Here is a 27,972-nt window from a genome sequence, read left to right on the forward strand (position 1 = left end):
TAGTGTAAGTTTGATGTTTGAAACAGCCGTGCAAAGGAAGGATTCCAGCAGTCACAGAATACCTTTGCTTATAACTTACCTTTTTCACCATTGATCCTTGAGTGACTGCCCTTTAGAATTTGCCTCAGGAAATATGATGCAATAAAAAACTGGCTCAGAAACTTCTTAACCACTGGGCTTGAACTGTATTTGGTATTGATTGGGAAATCCAATTATCTTACATCAATTAACATTTAAAAACAGAAGTCTTCTTTCTTAGTTGAACAGATTGTCTCCATTCTGAGCATATAAACACACATGAATGCCCAAAGGCAGAAATGGCCTTTTGGAAAGAAAAGCCAACTTTGTTCCCTTTTATATTTCTTAACAAGCTTTGAAAACAAATACCCTTATTGGATGATACATAATCAAGAATGGGAAAAAAAAGTACATATCCTTTGACCTGGCAAATCCATGCCAGAAATTTAACCTACCTATAAATTAAGATGTGCCCTTAAATTAAACTATAAAGTTATTATAGCCATATCAATGATATTAAAAAAACTGGAAACAACCTAAATATCCCACTGTTAGGAGATAATTGCTTGAATTATGAAAATCTATATTAAAAATTCAATATGGCTATTAAGATGATATATTTTCCAATATGGAAAGACATTCTTAACATTATTAATGAAAAAAAGCAAGTCATAAAGCAATTTAATTGGAGGTTTTGTAATTTAGGACTAAATTAAGGATCCACCAGGCCAAATTCAAATCTTGGCTCTGCAACCAGTCACTGTGAGTTGGGACATGCTATTTCATCTGGAGCTCCACTTTCTTAGCTCTGAATCGAAGTTAATAGTAGTATTTATCTCATAGAATTGTTGTGAGGATTCAATGAGATAAAACACAGTACCTGGCAAATTATTATGCATTACTGATGAAGTTTTGGAATACAAGTGAGGTCCAGAGCTGATGACAAAGAAAGGATTCTTGAGACATCTTTGGTGCAAAATGGTGGTTTTAGTAAAGTACAGGGACAAGCACCCACGGGCAGGAAGAGCTGTTGCTCTGGGCCTGTGAGTAGTGGCTGATTATATATACCCAGGAGTTGGGGGAGGTAAGCAAAAGGGAGATTTTCATATGCTAAGGAGGACATACAAGGTACTGGAGGCCTTGCTTTTCCCTATAACAAGGCATTAACATTAAGACAACTGGAAGCTTCCTGAAGAATGTCACAGGCATCCCACTCTGGGTAGGGGTTGTTTGTGGGTTATCAGCTATGCTTTGTCCTCAGCTAGCCCTGCTCCTTCATCATTACTACTAGCTCTTGTTGTTAGTAGTAGTATTACCAGGCTACTAGAGTTCTTTCACTTCAACCAACAGATATGAATTCTGCTCAAATAAGAAAACTGTTTTAAAAGGATACTGGTAGTACCCAGAAGCTGAAAACAAAGGGAAACCCAGTTTTCAGTGTAGTCCATGGAACCTTAGCTGCAAAAATTTGTAAGCCTTCTGTCCAGGACACTCAACACTGGATGATTCAGCTCCACCTGCCCCTGTCCCTGTGAGTATTGACTTAGAAGGATTTACATCCCTAGAGGATGGAGTCTGATTGGTGTAGCATATGTGATGTGCTGAGCCCTCAGTTGCACCCTTAGAGACCTGCATGGAAGGCGGTCTTTCCCATGCAGGCATGCGGGCTTAAGAACAGCATCATAAGTATAATCTCATTTATCAGTTGAGAAAATATTACATTTTAATAGGTACTAACAGGAATGGATCTGGAAGGATTATGTTGAGTTATTCACAATGCTTTTCTCAGGGTATGGAGGTTTGTAGGCGTTTTAAAAATATTTCCCCCCACTTCCTTCCTTTCTCCCCCCTCTTTCCCCTCTATCTCTCTTCAGTCTGCTTTCTTAAAATTGAAATGTCTGTACACTTTCAAGTGCTCTTGGAATTATTGTCGGAATGCCATAGTTTATTTCTTGGTTTTATCATCAGGGCTCTAGAAAACCTTTTTCAGAGGTTATGCTTCCTCTCCTCTACATCCCTCCACTTAAAAAAAAACTTTTGTTATGGAAAAGCTCATGCATATATAAAGGTAGAAAGAATAGCTTAATAGGTGCATTGTACTTACCACCCAGCTTGAATAATTATTAAAATTTGCCAATTTTTGGAGTGCCTGGGTGACTCAGGTGGTTAAGCATCCGACTCTTGATTTTGAATCAGATCAAGATCTCAGGGTCTTGGGACAGAGCCCTAAGTTAGGCACTGTGTCAGGCTGTGTGCTCAGCAGGGAGTCTGCTTCAGGATTTTCTTTCTTCCTCTACCCCTAGCCCAACATCCCTGCTTGTTCACTTGCACGCACTCTCACAAACAAACAAATCTTTAAATTAAGATTTGTCAATTTCCTTCCCCTCATTTTTTCTTGTCCAGAGTATTTAAATCAAGTTCCACACATATTTCCTATTTGTGCATATTACTTCTTTAAATATTACCAATGAAGTAGAGATATTAGGGCATATGGAATTTGTTAGTCATCACACAGGCCTGAATTCTCAAATGCATTTGAATTTGTGTACACTGTCCTGATTCTACAGTCACTATGCTGAGTATGGTGGATTTAGTTCCTAGAGATCATGCGCATGTGTCAATTTGTAACATTCCTGTACTTATAAATAAATAACCTCCAGGCTTCCCAATTGAGATGATATCTGTTCTGTTGCTTTGCTGTTGGGTACCCTTTCTTTGGTGCAGCCATACATTTTCTCTTGACAGTGAGCTCTGGTTTCATGTGGTCTCCTGACACTTACTTCTTTCCAGGTATCCTTGGCCTGCCATCATTGGATGCTCTTCTGTGTTTCCTGGGTATAAAACATTCAATTGGGAATTAGGGAACAAGAATTCTAGGCCTGGGTCAGCAGTTTACCAGTCCCTTAAATGCTTTGCAGTTCAGTATCTTCATCCATGTTATAGCCACTTGCTACATGAGCTAATGAACACTTGAAATATAGCTACTCCAAATTAAGATGAGCTTTAAGTATAAAATACATGCCAGATTCTGAAAGCTTAGTATAAAGAAAAAGTGAGCTATCTCATGAATATTGATATGTTGAAATGACATTTTAGGAATATTGGGTTGATAAAATATATAATTAAAATTAATTTCACCTGTTTCATTTTCAGTGTTGCTAGTTATAAACTTATACATATGGCTCAAATTATATTTCCTTTGGATAGTGCTGTCTGAGAACTTTCTAGTCCATTTTCTGAAATTGTTATTTGGGATTGTTACAATCAAGTTCATTTTACAAAAATTTAAAAGGGGGTACTAACAAAACACTTCAGTAGCCCAAACATTTCTCCTTATTTTAGTATTAATAAAAATTCCTTATCTTGAGACTACTTATTTAAATAGCGATCTGCTTCTATGATCAGGAAGGAGGAAATAAAGCATTGTGATCAAACACAATTGAAACTTTTGTTGTCATTTTGGATTCCATTGTTCTGAACTGTGCCAGGACGTACTGATTATTACATTTGGCTAGTGATAGTTTTTTGCAGTTGTGTGTGGGAGGTTTTTGGTTATTTTTCAGTGCCTTCGCTTTTTTCTGATAAACATACACACATCCATACATCACACAGACACACTCATCTTTAAACATCACAGTGGTAGAAATTGACAGCTTTTTGTTTTCTACTATGGTTACCTCTGCTTACCTGCTTATTTACAGTAGAAACTTTCTAAAGAAAGTAAAGACTAACATTGACCAGTTATGCTAGAGCTTACTTTCTTGAATAGAAGGAAGTGTGAAGTTTTTCTCATGGACTATTTCAAACATTGAAATCATAGGTAAATCATTTGACCCAAATCATTTTCTTTAGCCTTACCACATTTGCATAGACCTCCACCACTTAATCACCCCAGTTCCAATTTACATATGTGTTGTGCAGATTCTAAATGATATAAATAGGGTGCCCAGCACCCTGATACAGTTTTGTGAATCAAGTCAGCATATTTTTTTTGGCTGAGTGTCTTCTGTTTCTGTTTTTTTTTTTTTTAAGATTTTTTTTTTTAAAGATTTTATTTATTTATTCATAGAGACAGAGAGAGAGAGAGGCAGAGACACAGGCAGAGAGAGAAGCAGGCATCATACAGAGAACCTGATGTGGGACTCGATCCAGGTTCTCCAGGATCATGCCCTGGGCTGCAGGCTGCGCTAAACCACTGCCACCGGGGCTGCCCCTAAGATTTTATTTTTAAGTAATCTCTACACCCAACACAGGGCTTGAACCTACAACCCCAAGATCAAGAGTTGCATGCTCTACCAACTGAGCCACCCAGCTGTCCGTGTTTTTACTAATGCCATCTTTTACACATAGGTTTCAGAGTTGTTAGGAGCTGTGAGTCTGGTACAGCAGGAGTTAAGGGTATAGTTTGGTAATATATTTCCTGGTCACTTGTTATAAGTTACATTTCCCTACCTTCCTTGGGTCATGAATTTGATTTTCTCTCCATGTGCCTCTTCCCAGCTCTGCCTGAATTGAGGTTTCTTCTCTGTATTCTTCAGTTCTAGCTGCAGTAGCACCTGGAGTCCCCAGCTCCATCCCTGTGCACCTGGCTTCCCAAGAGAGTAGTGATCTAATCTGATCTAAACGTTCTCCTGTTTAACCCCTCTGAGCCTCCCACTACTCTCAGAACGAAATCCTGGTTTTGTAGAGCGTGAAGGATTGTTCTGGCCTCTGCCATCTGGTCCTTCCCCCAACCGTCTATGCTGCATTCTGGCCACCACGCCGCTCCATGTTCTTCGAATGTTCTTGACACTTTCTCCCACCCTTGCAGTAGATGCAGAGGCTCGCAGCACCCACAGTGCTTTTTCTTCATTCTCCTCCAGGGGAACCCTGCTCACCTCCCAGGTTTGACTTTTTAGAGCTTGGTAGAGAGAATAAAGGCTTTCTTGAGGCTTTACTGCAATGTTCCTTGCATAACTATAATCATTTATAATTATATATATACACTATATATAATAAATGGTTTTATAATATGTAATTATCTAATATATAATTTATAGTAATTTATTGTAGGTTTTCTGTAGTAGGCTAAGGTTAAGGACTGACTTTTTCTCTAATTCCTAATAGATTTAGTTCCTGGAGCATGACTGGGTTTTATTCCTTCATTGATAAACACTCACTGAATTCAGGAATAACTAAAAAGATGACTGGTTGCATTTATTTGCAGGGGAGCTTACATAGTTTATAATCTGTACCTGAACTATCCAGAACATTAGTCACTTATCACATGTGGCTGCTGAGCTCTTGAAACATGGCTAGCTTGAACTGAAATGCACTGCAATTGTAAAATGCACACTGGTTTTGAAGACTTAGTATGACAAAAGAATGTAAAATATTGATAATTTTTTACATTGAGTACATATTGAAATGAAAAATCTGGTGTATGTCAGGTTAAATAAAATATGAATAAAATTAATTTCACCTGTTTTACCTTTCTAAAGGGGGCTAGTAGAGTACTTATATGTACATAGGTGGCTTATATTATATTTCTATTGGACTGAACTCATGTAAAGGGCTCTTAATCTTAAACTTCCCTTTTTTCTCCATCCAGAGCTGAGACTATAAAAGAGGAAACCATTTTTAAATGATAAACTTTTGCACATTAGTATATTAAAAAGGTTTCATTGAAGGAATTTGTTTTACCTCTTCTAGCTTTGACCTCAAATTCCCATGAGCAAAAAATGTATTTGAACAGCTTACAAATGCTACGGATGCTCTGCTGTTTGCTTTTTTTCCAGTCCAAAGGAGCAGAGACATGTTAGCTGCCCGCCCAGCTGCTGCCTGTTCACACTGCAGGGCATGTGAGGACTGGCAGGCTGTCCTCAAGAGAAGTGCAGGCCAGTAATACAGGGAGCCAGAGCTCAGAGAGGGTCACAGCCTATGGTGACAGTGTGCTTCCTGTTCCCAGCAAGGCAACAGCTGCACCGTGATCCTTGGCAGCGTGCGTTTGGCAGGTCTCTCTGTGGCACCCTGGGTATTTTGCGAGTCTGGCACAGCACTGGGAGGCGCCAAGGTACATCCTCCTGGAGAGATATAAAGAGAGTAAAACCTCCCCCAGTCTTCTGGCTCACACCTTCCCTCTGTTTCCCTCTGCTCTCTGTGCAGGGTGGATACTGGGGGAAGACCATGGCTGAGGAGAGTGAGCTTTTCCCACAAGTAAAGGCTTGGCCAGTTTTGAGTAATTATATTGATGCTTTGTACCATACTCTTGGAAGACTATTTGAAATGAAAGGGTCCTTTATATATGATTATTAAATTCCGGGTGGATGAAAATTTTTTTTTTTAAAAACCTTTTATTGGGAAATAGTATCAAATTTATAGAAAAGTCATAGGAATAGGAATAGTAACAAAGGACATCCCAAAGCAAAGTCCCATTTTGCTCAGATTCACCTGTTAATAGGATTATGCCCTATTTGCTTTGTTTTTTGCTCTCATATATCTACAAATGTACAGACTCTGTGTGTGTGTGTGTATATAAGTCTGTGTGTAGTTGTATATATATATTTTTTTCTGGACCATATAAACATACGTTGCATAGACATGTTGGCCTTTCCCCCCCGAATACAATGTATATTTCCTAAAATTAGGGTATTCTTTTATATAACTTTAGTTCATTTACCAACTTAAGTAAGTTTCTGTGTTAATGTAATATTTTAATGTACTGTTTGTATTCTCCTTTTATCATTTGACCCAGAAATATCCTTTATAGCATATTTTCCTTCACATTAAGCAGCCAGTCTAGAATCACATGTGTAGTTAGTTGTCATGTGAAAGGAGAACACTTTGTCTACTCTACTAATACTCAACACTTCCAGGATATGTCTGGCACCAAATATGTGGGGTTTTACACACAAGCAGTTTTCCAGCTCTCTAGTGGACAGCTACAGGGTGTCTTGCAAATTTTAACTCAGTTCTCACACTAACTGCCTGTAGTTAGTGCAGACCCCACAGGGTGAGGGCTCAGTCCCCTTCCTTCCCCTTACTTCAGGTGCCAATCGCAAGCCCGCGTTTTACCTGTGCTTCTGACCCGCTGGCTAGAGATGGGAGATTCTCATGACCTCTTCCTGGGGTTGGATAATTTTCTGGAGCAGCTCACAGAACTTAGGAAAACAGTTTTTTATTTGATTACTGGTTTATCATAAAAGGATACGGGGTCAGGAATAGCCAGTCACTCAGAGCAAGGCAGGGGGAAAGGAGCACGGAGTTCTAAGTATGCCACTCTCCGAGCACCTTCCTGTGCATGCCAAGCTGGAAGCTCTCAAAACCCCTTCATTTTTTTTTTTTTTAAGATTTTATTTATTTATTCATGAGAGACACAGACTGAGAGACAGAGACATAGGCAGAGGGAGAAGCAGGCTCCCTGCAAGGAGCCTGATGTGGGACTCTATCCCAGGACCCTGGGATCACCACCTGAGCAGAAAGGCAGACACAGACACCCAACCACTGAGCCACCCAGGCACCTCTCTTCAGACCCTTTCAGTTAGGGTTTAACGGTGACCACATTATGTAGGCATGATTGATTACATCTTTGGCTATTAGTGATTAATTCAGCTTCCAGATGACTTCCTCCTCCCACCACAGGTAGAAGAAAAGGGGCTGAAAGTTCCAACCCTTAGGCAAACAGTCCCCATCCTTTAGGGACTTTTAAAGGTCATTAACATAAGCTGTGATATGGTTGCAAGGGACTTGTTATGAAAAACAAAAGACACTTCCTTCACATTATTGCACTCATTACTTATGACATTCCAAGGGTTTTAGAGAAGCCCAGTGCCAGGGGGAAAAAAAAAGAAGCACTATATCAGGAACAAAGAGCAAATATATATTTCTTATTATAAGTTACAATATCACAGCAATATCAATATTTCTATTGATCTGGAACAGCTCCTCAGCTTTTTTTTCTGGGTATTTTTTGGGGGGGAGCGGCGGGTCTTTTATGACATTGACATTTTGGTGGAGGAATGTTTTAAATTTTAAAAACAAACCTGTTAAAGAGCCTAGGAGAAAATACATTTTTGTCATCTCTTGTGTATGAAGGGAAGACCTTTGCAAGCCAGACCTTAAAGAAATGCCAGACCTAGATTTGACTTTATGAAAAATTTAAAATTCCTTTAGAACCCACCCAAAACCCAACAAAATCCAGAAGCATTTAGAAAGAAGATGAGAGACACAAAGCTCTTTCAAGGCAGTAAGAAAAAGACTACCATCCCAAAACAGGAGCAAAGGATCTGAATAAGTAGTTGCACAAAAGAACCAATACAGATGGCCAGTGAATGACCTTGCATGGCCAAGGACATGCAAATCAAAATTGCTGGGGACTCATTAATTTTCAAGATTTACTTAATTACTGAGAAAGATTCCTCACTATAGGCAAGAGTGGGCACATTCTTTCACACAGTTGATAGAGTGTACATTGATGGGCGAAGGTAAACTAGGGAGCATATACAAAAGCTTTATTTATTTAAATGATTTTATTTTTAAATAATCTCCACACCCAACCTGGGGCTCAAACTCATAACCCTGAGATCAAGAGTTGCACGCTCTACCAACCAAGCCAGCCAGGCACCCCTACGAAAGCTTTAAAGGGCAATGATTCAGTGTTATGAGTTCTATGGCAGATTAACTGCTGCAGATTTGTGCATTGTAGTTTACAGATTTTTAATTTAATTAAATTTTTAAAAAAGATTTTGCTTATTTATTCGTGAGAGACACAGAGAGGGGCAGAGACACAGGCAGACAGAGAAGCAGGCTCATGCAAGGAGCCCGATGTGGGACTCCATCCGGGGACTCCGGGATTATACCCTGGGCTGAAGGCGGTGCTTAACTGCTGAACCACCCAGGTGTCCCAGGTTTTTAATTTTAGTTTTTAGTTTTTAGTAATGTGCTTTCAAATTACACGATAGAGGCATATCTCTATAGGTATATGTTAGATGTCTAACAAGTTTTAGATAATTGAAGGTAATCTATTGGCATCAAAAAAGACTTCTTTAGAAAAGACTAAAAGGAGGGTTTCTTTCCATTATGAGTGACCCTTTTTAATTAAAAATGAATTATCAGTACAATAAATAGTTTGGCTTTGTAGTTAGAATGAAGCACACCTGGATGTTTGCATGGGTTAGGATGTTTGCACTGTGGGTTCCTGAGTAAGTCCTGTCCAGTTTTGGCCAATAGCTCCAAAGAGTCAGTCTTTGGATTTGGTGGAGATGGGGTTGTTTGAAGAAAGTGATGTTTTAGGAAGAGTACCCTGTACTCAGAGAAAACGGTCTGGGGCTCTTTTGGTACTCTGGGCTTGAGAGCTCAGTCACCACATGGAGAAGTGGTGATTCTGAGAGACAGTGAGGAAGCTCACCTGAATCTGGTGACTGGGAAGATGAAGGAGGTAAAGGACAATGAAGGAATGAATGACAGGCTTCTTGTCACACATGGGGCTGGCTGGGAGGAATTGCCATCTTGAGGAGGGCCTGAGGATTTTGACCCTAGGGTCAAGGTTGTCTTGATGGTATACACTGATGTTGTTGGGATGGGGAGGCACTAAGGTACAGTTAGTTGGTAGGGTGGATCTGATGAGAGAGAGAGCTGACAGCTAGATGGAGAGACTAGAAAAGGACTCTTGGTCAGAAGGGGCCCATAGTTGGAGAATCTGAGAACATGACAGGTCCAAACAACTAAGTATTTGTACAGTGTAGATATAACATGCTTGTCTAGCTTTCTCATCCAGGGAAGCTTCTCTTTCCTAGCAACTTGTATAGACCTTCTACTTTCCCTTCTCAAGCTGATGGTCCACCCTTCTACTTTCATCTGTCTTCACCCACCCCATCATTTATTCTAGGAAGCTTAACCTTTTTCATATAGTATTATCCTTCTGCCTCAGTATACCCCCTTTCACTCCAGACCCACTTTTCCTTTAGTGTCAGAAGAAGAGATACTGATGCTGTTGTGCTGCAAAGTTAGCCCCATTTGTCCAGCACAGCTGAATTTCCCTCCCTCCTTCTGAGAAACGTGCTGTTCCATTCATCCTCCCTCCTGAGTCCTGTGTGCTTTGGCTTACACACACACAGCTTTGAGGAGAGGTCACAGATTTCATTATGCACAGGATCAGAAGGAAATGAACTTCCTCAGGTCTCACTTCTTAAGCATATTGATGTTTTTATCTGGTCTGTTCTTCAGAATATGCTGGGAGATGTTCCCAAACAGTGGTTTTCAAACTGTAGAGCCCCCTCACACGGGGAGGAGATGCCCCCCAACCTCGCCTTCTGAAAAATAGGCACTTCCACTTCTGTTTCAATCAGAACAGCTCTAATTCTGATTAAGAATTCATTTGGGTTAAGCGTTTTGTAACTTAAAGAAAATGAACCATTGGTTTAAAAAATAAATCATAGCTTGTACTTCCATGAGGTAAACCCACTTAATGTTAGCACCTTAGTTACACTGTTTTATATTGTAGAGAATCTGAAGGAATTGATGTAAACTGACTGCTTTCATAGCTTATCACTGAAAAGCAATTAAACATTACAAGGTAAAAATAGTCTTCAATAAAATTATTTCTGTAAATAACTGACATAAAAAATTTTGACCTAGTTGTCTCCAGAATGAGGCCTATGTCCCAAAGGCTTCAGACTGACCTCAAGGAAAATTTTTTAAGTAAAAAAAAAAAAAAAAAAAAAAAAAGGATGACCTGGCAAACAGTCTGCCTAAAAGGAAGTCTAATTTTGGACATCTTTTAGAAAATGATGAAGTCATATATTGTATAACCAATAGAAAGTAATAGATTTGCATGTTAATTTTTTATTTACACACATGTATATATGTGTAATTTTTCCATGATATGTTACTTATGTTCTGAGTTTAGTCAGTTACTCTCTTTTTGGTAATGTTGATGTTTTCAATTTAGATGTACGTACTAGATTTATTCCACAATTTCTAAGGTAGACAGATCACCAAATTTCCTTCCTCTTCTCTTACCCCCAAAAATGCTTTATGGGGTTCCCGTGTATGCACACACATGCACACACACACACACAGGTCTAGATATGTGCACATCACACTCATCACTAGTGGCCTGTGACGTTGGGCCCATCACTCTGTTTTTCTTTTTCTCTGCATAAGAAAGGAATGAAAAGTGAGTGGCTGCTGCCCCTCTAATTATGAGTTCTTTCATCTGGCTTCCTCATGTACACTTACAAGTCCCAATCTCTTGGTATTTAATCCTCTTGACTCTCTGAAAATGCTTCTTATCGGATATTTTAGTTTGAGCTCCCTCAGAAGCAGAGTCCAAGACAAGGATTTGAGTGCAAGTAGTTTATTTGGCATGAAGCGAGGGGAGTAGGAAAGCTAAATGAGGAGGAAAAAGTGGCCAATAAAGGGTGAATTACTGAGCCGGCTTCCCACCTTAGGCAACTGCTACTTAATTTTGTGGGGGAAATTTTGGGAGTCAGTTTTTCAACCTGAGGGATGAGAGATCTAGGGTATTTATTTTTAGGCTAATGTCTTAGTATTGGGTTGAAGGCTGCTGCTGAGTGGCAGGTAGGTGGCAGAGCAGATTACAGTGACAGAAAAAGCCCTTAGGTAGAGAAACAGAGCTGTTGGTAGTTGGATGCTAGGAGGTATGCCCTGAAGTGGGAAAGAAAGGGGATATGGGAAGGTACCAGCAGCATTCTCTGTCCCAGTCTCCTGATTGAGCTTCATGGTTTATTTAAAAATTTTAAAGATTATTTATTTGAGAGAGCATGCACAAGCTGAGGACAGGGGCAGAGGGGGAGGGAGAGATTGAGGACAAGCAGACTCCTCACTGAGTGTGGGGGCCTTATGTGGGGCTCTACCTCAGGACCCCGAGATCATGATCTGAGCCAACACCAGGAGTCTGACGCTTAACACTTAACCGTCTAAGCCACCTGGGTGCCCCAGGCTTCATAGTTTAATGACAAGAGCACCATGGTCTCTGGAGTAGACTGACCCATGCCTGACACCTAACAAGTATTCCTCAATAATCTTTAGTTTTATCTCCTTTTAAGAAGGCAAACGAAAGCCCACTACTCTTCTACATAGTTTAGTCTTTAACTTCTGTGTTTCAGCATTTTGAAGCCAGCACACCAAGAGCTATATCCAATAAGTTTCCCCTTGAAGTGTTATGTGATAAACATAGTGATAAGTACTGGAGATGCAGAGGTAAGAGACATGATCCCGACCCAGAGGAATTCCTGAGCTAGGGACTGATTATTGAGTGGCTGATCCAGAAAACTCTTTTCAAGTGAGAAAAGAAGTGAATCAGCTGATCAACAAAAAGTGTGCTTGTGGGTGCTGTGGAATTTGGTTCAAGTGTTCTTCCCATTTGGAACCTGGCCCTGCATTGTTCACTAAGTTTGGATAAAACAGCATCTATTCTCTAAGCCTCAGTTTCCTCAGTTGTCAGATGGGATCGCTAATGCCTACTCATGGGATTATTTGAGGATTAAGTGCAATAACCTTAATAAATGGACTGGATCTGTGTAGAAGAGAGGACAGAGGCCTGGGAGGGAAGGTTGATGGTGAGGTCACTTACTATCGATCTTATAGAACTAAGTCAGAAAAATGGGTTTGTGGGCTTGATCATGGAAGGCTTTGAATCTCAAACTCAAATAGGCCTTGGGATTCTGGTACAAGGAGAGGCTGAAGGAATGTCAGTCTTCACACTAATATGATAATCTTGGCTCACAGCTTTCACAGCCATGGTGGAGACCAGCCATATTCTTATGTGGAAACAGGAATTAAACACTGTCAAAAAGCAGAAAGAGACCCATAAGTACAAAATGATGGTTGCCAGAGGAGTGGAGGTGGGTGGATGGGCAAAGTGGGTGAAGGGGGTAAGGGGAAGTCCAGGTTTCTAGTTAGGGAATGAATAGGTCATGGGGATAAAAAGTATAGCACAGGGATTATAACCAATGTTATTGTGATAACGTTGTGTGGTGATGGCAGCTCCATGGTGGTGAGCACAGCATAATGTATGTATAGACTTGTCAAATCACCATATTGTACATTGGGAATTAATGTAATGTTGTATGTTGACTATACTTCAATTAAAAGAATTTAGGGACACCTGGGTGGCTCAGCGGTTGAGCGTCTGCCTTCAGCTCAGGGCATGATCCCAGAGTCCTGGGATCGAGTTCCCCATTGGGCTCCCTGTATGGAGCCTGCTTCTCCCTCTGCCTGTGTCTCTGCCTCTCTCTCTGTCTCTCATGAATAAATAAATAAAATCTTAAAAAAAAAAAAAGAATTTAATACTATGATGACCAACAAGTGGTGCCAACACTGGATCTTAAACAATCCATTATCAGGATGCATTAGCCACTGGCCTATTTTTGGTCTTGAAAGGGGAGGCTAAGGCTCAGCAAGGTGACAGTCTTTTTTTTTTTTTTTTTTAAGATTTTATTTATTTACTCATGAGAGATAGAGAGAGAGGCAGAGACATAGGCAGAGGGAGAAGTAGGCTCCTTGTAGGAGCCTGATATGCGACTTGATCCTAGGACCCCAGGATCACACCCTGAGCCAGAGGCAGATGCTCAACCACTGAACCACCCAGGTGCCCCAAGGTGTCAGTCTTTTAATTATAAGTCGACTTTGTGAGAAGATGTAGATCTTAGAAGAGTTCAGATATTTCCTCTGTCTACAATGTAATCTAATGGACTGGTGTCCCAGAAGGTTTGGAGAGAGACCCTTTTCTATTTTAAAATTGAGAACATTTGCAGTTTCCAACTGATGTGTCACCTATGTTCCTTTGATCTTTGTCTTCAGCTGCTCATGTCTCCCACCTGGAAAATGTGTCAGAGGAAGAAATGAACAGACTCCTGGGAATAGTGTTGGATGTGGAATATCTCTTTACCTGCGTCCACAAGGAAGAAGATGCAGATACCAAACAAGTTTATTTCTATCTATTTAAGGTGAGGTTTTACCATTATAAAAAGGTGTTTCTTCTTTCTCTCATTGTTCAAATGTGCTCAGTTTCTGCACACCAGGTCATGGGTGGGAATGATATGTTTGCCTTCAGGGTTTATGGAAGCATGCATTTTTTCATGAGGGATTCTCTAAAATGACCCACCATGTGTTGAACACATCACTCTCCTTGAAAGCCTTCATATTTGTATGCAGATTTGAATATCTTTATTTGCTTATGCTTATAGATTTCTTTCCATCCACCCATCCATTCATCCATCCAAGTATGTATTGCACACCTGCTCTGTGCATGGCACTCATGTAGGCATGAGGGATAGAGCAGTGGGCAAACAAAGTCCTTGCCCTCATGGAGTTGACATTTCAGTAGAAGAGGCAGACAATCAACCCATAAATAATATATTTGCAGGTGGTGATAAGTGCTGTGAAGAGAAACAAAGTAGGGTAAGTGGAATCAGAATGGCAGGGATGGTGGTGGGTGGGAGGACATAATAATAAGGAAGAGCAGTTAAGAAAGGCCTCTTTGAGAAGACCACAGTTGAGCAGAAACCTGAGTTGGGGGCCAGGATCCATTGCTGAAAATGGCTGAGGGAAGAGCTTTCCAGGCAACAGAAGGAACGCCATCTAGGCCTTGCCCTGACTGAGCTTGGTGTGATGAGGGAACAGCAAGGAGGCCTGTGTAATGGAGCCCGGTGAGCAAGGGGAGGGTGGGAGGAGATGTGGTTGGAGGGTGGCGCCAGGGCCTTTGACTCTCAGGCTTCAAGGGGAGGAATCAAGAATTTCCAAATTTGGGCATCTCACCACTGTCCTCTGTGTCTTGTTGACAGCAGCCCCCGATTTCTGCTGCCACTCCCTATAGCTTCTTCTTCATGGCTCTGCCTCAGCTCCACCTAGGTCACATCCACTCCCTTCCTACAGACATAGGTCTCCCCAGGCTCTGATTGCTGTCAGGCTGGACAGATGGGGGAGAGAAACTGGTGGTGGGAACAGACAGAAAGACTTCTGGTTGCCAAAAATACATTCTTAAAGGGGGCTGACAGAAGAAGTAATTAAAAAAAACAAAAACAGAGGGGCACTGTTGATTATGTTGTATTGTATAATATTTATAAGGTTCTTTAAAAAAGAAAACAAAACGCTCTACTCAGTTTATAGCTAGGAAAGGTTTGCCTCTTTAATAACCACTGTGCTTCATTTTATATGACAAGGATAGGAAAATTTTCCATTGAGTTCCCTCTTTTGCCTTTGACTGCTAGGGATCTCAGGCAAATTTTGTATCCCAGTTCCTGTAGCTGTTTTTTCCTTTTTTTTTTTTTTTTAAGTCTGAATTTACCTGATACATAATTTTCCCTTCTTCCTATTTATTAGCTTTTATCTTTTTGTTTTTGTTTTTTTTTTTTGGTGGGGGGAGTGGTTTGAGAATAGAGAGGAGACAGGTGTGGGAGTGAGAATTGTATTTTTAAGCTTTGGGGTCATGTGGGGATATTAGTTCTGATAAGATTAATGGGAGGTGGGGGAGAGGAGAAAGAGAGAGAATGAGAGGACAGGTGTGGGCAGAAAGAGAGGAACCCCTGAATTCCCCACTACCATTATCAGGCCCTGGGCTACTCCAGGTGACAACTTGTTGACATGGCCCTGAGGCCTGAGTCATCCAGATTGAACCCCCTGGCAGGTTCATGCTGTTTAGAGCTTCTTTGGAAAAAGATCTTAGTTGAAGAAAAACAGCGTCTGCATGACTGCAGCGATTATTTGTCTTGGAACCAAGCGCCCTGGCAGCCCCACCGCCCTGCTGGAAGTGAAGGTGGTGTCAAGGTTTCCATCCTGCCAGCCTCCTCTTGATTCCGTTTATAACTAACCAAATAGGCCAGACAGCATTGCTTGGCTTTGAAGTACGTTTTGTCTCTCCTTCTCATAACCTCCCTCATCTTTAACAGCGCAAATATATTTACTCATGGGAACAAAATCTAAAATATTCAGCAGTCTCCCCCAACTCCTCCCAGAGTCGTTCTTTGGGCAAATAGGTAATAAATCATCCATTCCTTGGCTTTTGTAAAGCAGTTCTTGTGTCTCATATGTCTCTATAATTAAATTAGAATGAAATATATTCTACATCTAAGTAACATTTAACAAATTTCAGGCTTCAATGTTGAAAATAAACCCAGTGGAAAGCTGCTTCCTAAAGCTCAGTGTATCCTAGAGCTTGTAAATGTGGCTCTGGAGCTCGACTCTCTGGGCTTTAGTCCTGGCGCCATCTCATGTGAAATGTGACTTTGGGCAAGTTATCATCCCCCACTTTCCTTATCTATAAAATACAGACAGTAATAGAGCCTACATCTAAAGGTTGTTAGGAGTATTAAACAAGATAAGACTTATAAAGAACTATAAAGAGTGCCTGGTGAAAGTTAAGGATGCAAATGTTTGCTGCTACTATTAAATTTCTTTTATATGCCCACTCATCCCGGCTCCATCCTTTTGTAGATGGAGAAGTTGAGATTCAGCGTCTCCCTAACCATCAGTTTCTCTCCAAATTGAAACTCTCAGTGGACCACGTTCCTAGATGGTCATATTTAAAGTGGGCAAAGTAGGCAGCCAGAATTATTTGTACTTAAATTCTGCACTCAATCTTTCCATATCCTTAGAAACACATATATTGACGTATCATTCTTGCATGTTTATTTTTATAAAAATGGGCATAATACATTGAAAGGATCAACAGATTCCCCGTGCTACTAATGTATATGGCACCCCTAGAAGAAATTGAAGCCCTTGTAAGACATGGCTCAGGGGGACACATGGGGATCTTCAACCTTGGCTGTTTGTCCATTTCCATTAACTACTGGGAGCATGGTTGCCATGTTTTGCTTCTATTGAAAAGGCAGTAAGTGGAGAAAAGAGAGAAAGATGTAACTTAAATAAATGCATGGTCGTATCATACCTGGCCCACATGGAAAGGTTACAGAATTTTCCAGCAAAAGTTGAAGGCAAAGGATTTCAATATCAAATTTATTTTCAGATTAGGTCTTGATTAGTGACTCTTGTGTTCCCTTTTCTCTCAGATATTTGCTCTTTGAGGGCTTTAAATTCCAGTGGCAGGATTAAGAGCAGTGTTTTGTTTTGTGGGCATTGAGATGCCGAACACTTGGCTTGTATTCTGTGCATGGAGAGGAAATGAAAAGAGACCGCAACACTGAAAGTTGCCAATTGACAGCCCTGCAGAATTCCTTCCTGAAGGGCCCAGGCCCTAGTTTATGCATATGACATACAGCTGGGACAAACAGCCCTCTCCTCTGGCCTCAAGCGTGCAGAATGGATCTCTGCTTTTCAGGGGCTTAAATATGAACCTACTTAGGGGCTGGATGGGTGGTGCGGCCGATTAAGGGTCCGACTCTTGGTTTTGACACCAGTTGTAATCTGCATGAGATGGAGCCCCGTGTGGGTGAGGAGCCGGCTTAGGATGCTCCCTCCCTCTCTCTGTCCCTCCTCCCCATGTGCCCTCTTTCTAAAATAAATAAATAAATCTTAAAGAAAACCCTCCAGAGCATCAGCATACCTGCAGCGGCTTAGACGGGCACATGCAAAGTGTGAGTGTTGTATACCAGGCCTTGGGTCAGTGGGAATCTAGAAATGGTGGGGAGAAGGGAAAATAAGTAGGATAGGGGTGCCTGATGGCTACTGCTGGTGCTCTAGGCTGCTCTGGTCATGAGTATGAAGGCAAATTTGGGTTACCTGGTAGTAACCCATTTTATTGATTTAAGGATTTATTTACATGTAGATAAGATTATTAGAATATGGTGACTTCCCTTCAGAGGCTGTGAGGTGTGTGTGTGTGTGTGAGAGAGAGAGAGAGAGAGAGATAGACATTGATTTTTTTTTTCTTAATGATTTTTTTTTTTTGCAGCTCTTGAGAAAGTCTATTTTACAAAGAGGAAAACCTGTGGTTGAAGGCTCTTTGGAGAAGAAACCCCCATTTGAAAAACCTAGTATTGAACAGGTAAAAATTTAGAAAAAAAAAAAAAAAAAGAGAAGCCCCTTTTTATTGCTTTGAGGCTGAACAAACCTAATCTTCCATCTCTATATGTGTCTTCTTTCCATTCTCTATACTTGGCTAGAGATGCTCACTGAGTCTGTAGATTGTCTTGGACTTTTTGCATCAGAAATGCATACTTAATTTAATAAATGATCTAGCTTTTGTCTTTTTTTTTTTTTTTTTTTTTTTTTTAGCTTTTGTCTTTTATGGTTGCTGTATACTCAGAATTCACTGTGTTTGGGGAAGAAAAAAATTAAGCAGAACATGTAGGTCATAAGAACACATGGAATGTGCTTTTTCTTGATGTTGATATTTTAAAATTAAGTCTTTGTCCTTTTGTTTGTCCCTGTCTGAAAAAGCCTATTGAGGTGAAGGGAATTCAGGAGCATTGTGACAAACATTGTAAGTCAAGCAAAAAACACAAAAAAGAAATGAGACTTTGCATCCAGAAATTGACTTCCTGTTACATTGTGATTCCTGGAAAGACATTGGTTTACTTGAGGAATCTGTTGACACATATAGACTTTTTTTGTGAGGTATTGTATCTCTCCTCAAAGTCACTTTTTAGTCTACCATTATTTGGTTAACAAAATCTCAGGCACTCTTGACTGAATTTCTTTATGGGAATGATTATAGAAGCTAGGACATCAGAGTCACTACAAATACAAATAAGAAATTTTATTTCTTATTTGTCTCCAAACTCTATTCAATAAGAATTTATTGCTCTTTTATTTGAAATTAGATTAGATGGGATGTTTTACAGAAACATTAATCTACAGATTCTCTTAAAAGCTTATAATTTTGAATAAGAATTTTTTTTTTCTTGTTAAGCTTGCCAAAGCCAAAAGAGTGATAGTAAAGAGTTTAAATTTTAGTGGTTTGGTTCAATGGAAGACCTGTGAGCAGCCCAGCCTTGTGATTAAAATTTTGGTAATATAAAAACATAATGTTTATCAAAGAACCTCATTATATGTTGACCTACTATTTTGATAGTGCAACAAGAATTATTCTGCAAAATACTGATATTTTATTAAGAGGTTTTGACCTTTTCTGTCTGTGATTTTGATTTTCTCTTTAATGCTTGAGAATTGCAGCAGGCATAGAAGAGCAACCCACAGCTTCTCTGTCTTGTCACTTTTCATCCACTATGATCTGTGGCATGATCCCCTCTAGGCATTTGCGTTTTCTAATAGAGAAAAGGAAGAGATTTTTGTGAATAGAGAAATGTCTGTTCTCTAGCTAATAACCACCAATGGTACTGACTGTGTGGGTGTTCAGAATTAGTATGGTTGCATAGCTGTACGAATAAATTGCCTTCCCTCCTTTTAAGGGTGTGAATAACTTTGTACAGTACAAATTTAGTCACCTGCCATCCAAAGAAAGGCAAACAATAGTTGAGTTGGCAAAAATGTTCCTAAACCGCATCAACTATTGGCACCTGGAGGCACCATCTCAACGAAGACTGCGATCTCCCAATGATGATATTTCTGGATACAAAGAGAACTACACAAGGTAATCAGATGACCAGTTCTTTTCTTTTGGCCTCTTAGAGCCTGTTGTAGACATAAAATTACTACTTGTCTCTGCAAGCAGAGGGTTGCCCTCTTACATGGAAACTCCATCAATTCAGAGAGAATGTTTCTATAATTTAACTTTTTATTAATATCATGATATTTTGGGGGATGAGGTCCCGTAATATCCAGTGTGAGAGTGATAGCTACATGGAGCTACTGAGCACTTGAAATGTGGCTAGTATGAATTGAGATTTCGAAGATTATACAAAAAAAAGAATGTAAAATATTTCATTAGTACTTTTTAATATTGATTACATTTGAAATGATAATATTTTGGATATACAATTAAATAAGATATTAAAGTTAATTTCATCTATTTCTTTTTACCTTTTCAATAACTACTAGAAAACTTAAAATACTTAAAGTGGCTTGTATTGTATTTCTACTGAAAATCACTGACCTAGGTAATCATACTATGACTCTGCAATTATTATATAGAAACTTCACTCATTTAAAAAAACATTGACATATGAATATAATAATGTTAAAAAATTTTTATAAAGAAGGAGTGATCACCCTAGTCCTATCACCATGTTGAGACTGATATCATTACACATGTTGTCTTCCAGTCTTTGCCCTTTAAATAATTATTTTATGTTAGTTAGAATGAAAAATATATATATATAGAATTTGCATTCTTTTGTCCCCCTACTTAACATCATATCAAACATTTTACTGGTTACATTATGGTCTGTTGAGTTGATGTACTGTAATTTACACAACCTTTTCCCTGTTGGTGGACTTCAGACTGTGCGAATATTCTTGGATTGCACATTTCTCCCCCCTAACATGGAAATTTATTTTTATTGTTTATGAATTACAGAATAATAGAATTGACTTCAAAAATCTTTGACATGGGCCACACAAAATTGGATGACTTACATTTATTTTTATTTGAATGAGAGTGTCTTGAATTATCCATTCTATTTCCCTTTTTATAACTTTCCCCTTTTTTATTTTATTTATTTATTTAAGCAATCTATACTTACTGTGGGGCTCGAACTCATGACCTAGAGATCAAGAGTCACATGCTCTTCTGAATGAGCCAGCCAGATACCCCATCCTCTTTTATATCTTATTGGCACAGTAAGCTTGCTTCAGAAGGTATTCCTGACTTAAAGTAGGCAATGTTTTTTTGAAAGCCTGAGAGCACTTGTATTCAAGTTTTTAAGTTTTTTTGAGGGACGCCTGGGTGACTCAGCACTTGAGTGTCTGCCTTCAGCTCAGGGCGTGATCCCGGAATCCTGGAATTGAGTCCCACTTTGGGTTCCCTGGATGGAGCCTGCTTCTCACTCTGCCTATGTCTTTACCTTTCTTTCTCTCTGTGTCTCTTATGAATAAATAAATAAAATCTTAAAAAAAAAAAGCTTTATTTATGAGAAAGAACAGGCAGTGTGAGCAAGGGGAGGGGTAGAGGGAGAGAGTCTTCAAGCAGACTGCCCACTGAGTGCAGAGCCCAATGAGGGGCTTGATCTCAGGACCCTGAGATCATGACCAGAGCTGAAACCAAGAGTCAGATGCTTAACCGACTGAGCCACCTAGATACCCCTCCAGCTTATTTTCTGTAACAGCAGATGACCTGTAGAAATGAATATAGTTTAAGATAAGCTACCTCTCTGATCATTGACCAGATATTCATGAGTGATATCTCCTTTCCTCTCCTCCTTTCTTTTAAAATATATATAATTTGAGTTATAAAGTATTTCCTTACTAATTGACTTTTATGGGAATTACAGATTCGCTCAATATCAGTTTTTTAAATTCTATATTTTTTCTATACTTTCATTTCAGATTTTTTCATGAAATAATATGGTTCCTATATTATTTTAACTTGTTTATAATAAGGGTAGAAATAATAAATCTATCAAAAATACAGTGATGACTGGCTGGCTCAGAGGACCTTGCAACTCTTAACCTTGGGTTCATGAGTTTGAGCCCCATGTTGGGTGCAGAAATTACTTTAAAAAATCTATCTGTCTTTTAAATCCATCTATGAACAATTGGCTAAGCTGAATATTTGCCAAAGGCAGACCACTGAATGTATTTACATATACTCTTAACAGAGGAAAAGTTGTTTCATCGAGAAGGAGAATTAAATGTAAGGCAACATAGAAGAGATCACTGTATTTTACAAACCAGTAAAAATGCTATGTAGCATTTGGGAATTACCAAGAATTGGGAATTACCAAGAATTACCAAATACTTATGGAGTAGTGAAATTAGAAATCAAACTGTGAAATGAACAGTGGGTTTGAATCATAGCTCTATCCCTCCCTAGTTCTGGATGCTTCAGACCAGTCATGTCACCTCCTTGACCTTCAGTTTCTTCATCTGTCCGAGTCTCATGAGTACTGTGAGTGTTGTGTGTAGTGTCTGGCACACAGAGCAGGCACTCGGAAGAAGCTAGTCATCATTTTCCTCCCACACATGTTGTTCTCTAAACCTCAGTCACTGCGTGGGACTCTTAAGTGAGAGCATGTACAACTGCATGAGAGTGTCATTATTTGAATATCACTTTAGAAACTAAAATAACAGGGAATAGAAAGACAGCAGCAGATTCCTTTCTGTTGGCCCAGCATCTTGAGCCAATGACTGAGGGTAGAAGAGTGGAGTCCGACGATGGTGAAGAGAAACCTGCTGAGAGACTCGAATGAATACACCCTGATGAGTTCTGAAACCTGCTGATCTCTAGGTGGAATGTAGACCAAGAGCCTCTTAATAATAAATAAGGAAATGAAGGTAGACGACACTCGCCTCCTCTGCTTGCCTGCTATCACACCATGTTGATGATGAAAGGAGAGTACAGAGAAGCAACCTGTGAAAATTATGAGAATCAGTAATTGTTTCAGAGTAAAATCTCATTGTCATGACAATTTAGGATTTTAATAAACCACATTCCACTACAGCATGGTGTCTCACTGATACTAATCTTCTAAAAAATGGGTAATATTACAGGCTGCAGGTTTTATCTTGATGTGTAAGTGAACCACAGGACCTGGAATGCTGGTTCAGCATATAATTGACAGCAGTTGTAGCAATTAGAAGGGGCGGAACATTTACTTCTGGAGCTTAAACATCAGCACGAAAATGGGGGAAATAGGACTCTGTGGAAGAGATCAGACTGAGAAAATTATTATTGCAGACCCAACCTGTGAAGATTTTCCAATAAAAATTAAGTGCTCATTGAACAGTAGAACTGCTTAAATGACTCTCTGCTCTGAGTAAAGGAAAATTACAAATATTTTACATATTGAAAATATTTGACATTGTAATGTTAACAGATAATTGATACCTACTAGAAGTATATATCCCCTGGAAATCACTGGATTTAGAAAAAGCTCTGGACAAATGTTTTGAAGTTCCCCGAATTTCATGATGGTGCACTAATATAATTCCATGAAGAGACAACATGAAAATAAAGTGTCAGAAGAATGTGACTTTTTAAAATACTCTGGCCAACAGAATTGGCTACTGGAAGCAGCAAATAATTAGTCTTAGATTCTGAGTTGTGCAGACCTTCTGAAAGGTGTAATGGTCGCCCCTGTATTGGGGAGATGTTCTGTAAGAATACAGTGCAAGTTGGATATAACTAAGTTGATTTCGGTGAAACAGTTTCATGTAACCATTGCTCTGTGTTACTGAGCATTCATCATGTAAGTCTAGAACAGCACTTATCAGGAAGCATGGAAAGAACAGTGGGCTAGGGGATAGAAGATCCTTCCATTTATTTCAGGTGAACTAGGAGAGATCACTTAATTCCTGCAAACCTTAGGATTTTCATTCCAGCAAGTAGGATGACATGGTCTATGCCCAAGTTCTCCAGTCCTGTTCACATTAAAAAAAAAAAAAAAAAAAAAAAAAAAAAGATTTTAGGAATGCATGGTGGCTCAGTGGTTGAGCATTTGCTTTCAGCTCAGGTCATGATCCTGGAGTTCTGAGATCAAGTCCCACATGAGGCTCCCCTTGGGGAGCCTGCTTCTCCTTCTGCCTATGTCTCTGCCTCTCTCTCTGTGTCTCTCATGAATAAATAAATAAAATAAAGAAAAATATTTTAATTTATTTATTATAGAGGGAGAGAAAGCAAGGGAGAGAGAGCATGAGCAGGGGGAAGGGTAGAGGGAGAAGCAGACTCCCCACTGAATGGGGCTTAGTCGACCCCCAGGATCATAACTTGAGGAGAAGGTGGATGCTTAACTGACTGAACCACCCAGGTGCCCTGTTCTGTTCACATTTTAAAGAAAGTAAGGTAGTTGCAAATTATCATAGTGCTGTCAAAACTCTTGAGTTATTTGCATACACGTGCCATTTTTATTAGGCATACGAAAATGAATAAACTGTCCTTTTACTGCTTTTTAGAAGACCTGAAGCCAGTCATTTAGGTAAAATCTTTTCCTATGGTTGCTTAAGTGTTTGGAGGAATGTGTGTGCAGAGACGAGGCACATAAATTCCCATTTCTTCTTTCCATCCCACTACTCTGAATGACTGTAGTAGCATTTATTGAAATAGCACCAAAAGACCACACATTGACTCAGTCTCTGTCTTACCATACTGTGTACCTTACAGATTTATAAAATGCAGTTAATCTTGCAAGTAAAAACAAAACAAAGTTAAAAAGCATAAACGGTAGTCTATAAAATGACTTTCAGAGGAAATGAATGGAAGCCTATTATTCGAAACATTTTACTAGGCAGTAACAGTTTGTGTTGCCTTCCCCTCCCCTGGAAGATTGCATGGCCTGTTAAGCACTTCTTTATAACACTTTATGATTTTACGATAATATTTATGACCTACCATTGCTGTCGCAGAAATAACAGCAGTTTTAAGTAGAGTATTGGACATCTGTGACCCCTCAACAGATGGAAGTGCTCTTAAGACTCAAAAACAGAAAAAAAAAAAAAAAAGACTCAAAAACAGGGCCTCCCATATATACATAATGTGAGCCACAAAATTTTCTAGTAGTTACATTTAAAAAAGTAAATAGGCACAGGACATTAATTTCAATAATGTCTTATTTTACCCAATATATAAATATTATTTCACTGTGTGATCAATGTGAAAAATTACTAATGATTGCATTTTTATCTTCTTTTGTGTTGTCTTTAAAATCCAATGTGTGTTTTATACTTATGGCACATCTCAATTCACTCCCTCTAAAGCTAAATGGAGTTCCTATGGAAGCAGTAAAGTTATGTTTCATGGAAAAATATTTCACACTGTTTCCATGTCAAAGTAAATTTTAAATTGATTAAATGATATTAAAAATTAAGCTCCTCACTTGTACAAGCCATGTTTCAGATGTTCAGTAGTTACACGTGGCTGGTAGCCATCGTATCAGCACAGATAGAGAACATCTCCATCAGCATAGATGGGTGTTTTGGACAGTACTGATCTAAATTCTGAGAATCTTCAACCTTCCATTGCAGAAAATTGGACATATTTTTAACATTATAGTCCTGTGATGGCCTAAGTCTCGTGAAACTGAATTTCTGAATTATTAAGGTTTGTAATTTTAACTATTAACGTTTGTTGTTTCATAATTAGTCACTTGGGAGCTGGCCACCCTTCAACCCCAAATATCTTATAACCTCATCAGGTGGCCACAGACTAATATCCAGCCTTGAAGGTGATGCAGTTCTATGTGAAGTGCCTTATGAATTACAAAATAAATGCACCTCCTAACTTGTCTGCCACCAGGACCACTGTTTCTGGTTTGACAAGATACAGTAGAACACTTAAGATGCCCATTTTGGTACTGTAATCATAAAATGACATTTGGGTATAAATTATTAAGACAGAAAAGCTGAGAGAAGAGTTGGAATAGTAGCAGGGTTTTAAGGTCAATTTTGAATTTAGGCAGGTGAACTAATGAAAATTTTCTTTCCGAAAGATGAACTACCACCACCACTACCACCATCACACCACAGGGAAGATACAAAGTGATACAGAATAAGAGAAAGAGAGCAATAAGTACAAGTTAATTACTATTATTCCACTCTTTATTAAGGGTTGGAACATTCATCAGGAGCTTCCCATTAGCAGTTTGGGCATATTAGAGCTCTTCCTCCCACTTTAAAGGTATCAGGAAGGCACACCAAGAAGAGAGGTGTTAATTTTTTGGAAAGCAGTCCTGTCCCGGAAAAGGAGGTTTGGATCTGCTGCCAAGGAATGAGGATTTGTGTGATGAAGCTTCTGACCCCTGGTCTGGCAACATCTTCTGACCCCTACTGTACAGTTATATTACTGGGTCCTGGGAATTTGAGACCTTGCATCCTGGGAGACTATAAAGAAAGAGGGTCGATTTTGAATAAACTTTGATTCTCTAGCTTCTCTTGGCTGAATGAGCCTTCTCCATTGTTTGCCCTACGTAGCCAGTGTACCCCAGAACCGAGGTCAGATCTCAAGAAAGCCTCTGGCTTCCCCCTGGGCCTGGGCACTCGTCCAGCTTTTGTAATGCCGAAGTGCATTTTTAAGTTGAAGGCTGAGTCATTGAAGACACACTTAAGCGACAGATGGTGAAGCTTATTACTTCCTGCGTTTTGACTGAGTTTTGAATAGTCTTGAAGATCTTTATCTTCTCATCAAAGCTTCAGGGGTATGTGAGTGCTGTGTAGGCATTTTAAATTTTACCCAGAGAACTAGATGTTGGAATTCTGAGTCATTCACAAATGGGACTTCCTCAGCTTCTCCTTTAATATCTTCTTTTATTTAAACTACCACTTACATACCAGAAACTCGAATTGCACCTTGCACTTTCCATATCATGCTCATAACAATTCAACGAGGTAGGTATTATTGCTGCCCCCCCCTTTACAGGTAAGGACTAGGAGACTTCTAAACATGATTACATTTCCCCAAGTCATGCAGCCAGTTAAGTGGCAAAGCAGGGATTTGACCCCAGGACCGTGTGACTGTAGGACTCCCTGCATGATGCTGCAGAATGGAATGATTTTCACAGAACTGGACCCAAATGCTTGTATATGGGCAAACTAAACAAATTTCCAAGTTTCAGTAGCTGGCAGTGGTACTACTACTCGTCAATGCAGACCTAGTTTCTTCTGCTGTGGTTAGACATCCATCAATGGATGTTTCAGATGGACCTGGGGGCTTAAGGTATATTGATGGTGCTTGTCTCCTCTTATCACAGGTGGCTGTGTTATTGCAATGTGCCCCAGTTCTGTGACAGTCTACCTCGCTATGAAACCACCCAGGTGTTTGGGAGAACACTGCTGCGCTCAGTCTTCACAGTCATGAGAAGACAACTCCTGGAACAAGCGAGACAGGAGAAAGACAAACTGCCACTTGAAAAAAGAACTCTCATCCTGACCCATTTCCCAAAGTAAGAGAGCGCCCTTGCAGGTCTTTGATTGTGGAGCTTGAGATTGATAGACATTCACCAAAGCCTGTATCAGTAACAAGATCAGGAATGATAGGAAAAGCGTCCCAGGGAAGAGGGAGAAGGGACTCTCTCCTTCTCAGCTCCCTTTTTAGGTACTACACAGTGTATCTGTTGTTAGTGTGGGATTTGTGTTGCTGTAGTGCCACCTCATCTCACCTGGGTCCTTGTCTTTGGGTCTCGGAATGGGGTTGTGCTCTGTTGGGTATATTCAGCTGCCAGGGAGCTAGCGGAAGATGGAGGAGAGTGGAAGAAACAGTTTCCATCTACTCAGCAGGACAACCCAAGTGGCTGATTTTTTTTCCATCCCACATCTCCAACCCTTTCTAAGTCTGGTGAATCACTTCTGCCTCAGCTACGGTCTACCTGCCCCTCACTCTTTGAAAACTAGACCCCAAGGACGGGGCTGGGTGGGAATAGAGAGACTTCCTTCAGAATGATCTTTGTACCTCTCTACTCAGTTTTTTGTAGAATATATGTAACTCTTGTGTACCTGCCAGAGCTCCAACATATAAATAATCAAGGAAATATTTTTCAAACAAAGGAAATGTGTTAAAGGAATAGGAAGTGGGATGCCTGGGTGTCTTTGTGGTTAAGTGTCTGCCTTTGGCTCAGGGCATGATCCTGGAGTCCTGGGATCAAGTCCCACATTGGGCTACCAGCATGGAGCCTGCTTCTCCCTCTGCCTCTCTGTCTCTGCCTCTCTCTGTGTCTCTCATGAATAAATTAAAAAAAGAAAAAAGGAATAGGAAGTTGCAGTGTTGTACCATTGGCCTTGGAAATGCATTTTCAGTGCTAAGACCAAAATTTTAAACTAAAAGCCTGGCTGCTCATGAGAGGGGCTGCAGGTGCAGTTGCCTATTAGTCATGGACCAGTGACAGCAAGACACTGAGTGAGACAGTTTGTTTTGTGGGCGTCATGCTGCCTAGACCAGCATTTATTGTGGACAAGGTCGAAGGTATGATTTGAAAGGGCTTTCTAGGTATGATAGAGCCTTCCTTC

At 39.8% G+C, this 27,972-nt stretch overlaps 1 protein-coding gene across 5 annotated transcripts in view; it reads left to right on the top strand.

Annotated features, from left to right (window-relative positions):
* Positions 1 to 27,972, top strand: part of KAT2B (lysine acetyltransferase 2B) — a 99,993-nt gene that overhangs the window by 32,998 nt on the left and 39,023 nt on the right. For 4 of the 5 annotated variants that reach the window (XM_077865358.1, XM_077865355.1, XM_077865356.1 and 1 more), the window contains 5 exons: positions 13,822 to 13,967; positions 17,873 to 17,965; positions 18,361 to 18,537; positions 19,332 to 19,513; positions 26,721 to 26,912. In XM_077865358.1, the coding sequence (XP_077721484.1) occupies positions 13,863 to 13,967; positions 17,873 to 17,965; positions 18,361 to 18,537; positions 19,332 to 19,513; positions 26,721 to 26,912 (749 nt within the window). In that variant the 5' untranslated portion in view covers positions 13,822 to 13,862. The remainder of the gene's footprint in view (positions 1 to 13,821; positions 13,968 to 17,872; positions 17,966 to 18,360; positions 18,538 to 19,331; positions 19,514 to 26,720; positions 26,913 to 27,972) is intronic. The other variant, XM_077865354.1, reaches the window with a different exon arrangement.

The sequence above is a fragment of the Canis aureus genome, chromosome 22, assembly GCF_053574225.1.
Source record: "Canis aureus isolate CA01 chromosome 22, VMU_Caureus_v.1.0, whole genome shotgun sequence".
In the NCBI taxonomy this organism is placed as follows: Eukaryota; Metazoa; Chordata; class Mammalia; order Carnivora; family Canidae; genus Canis; species Canis aureus.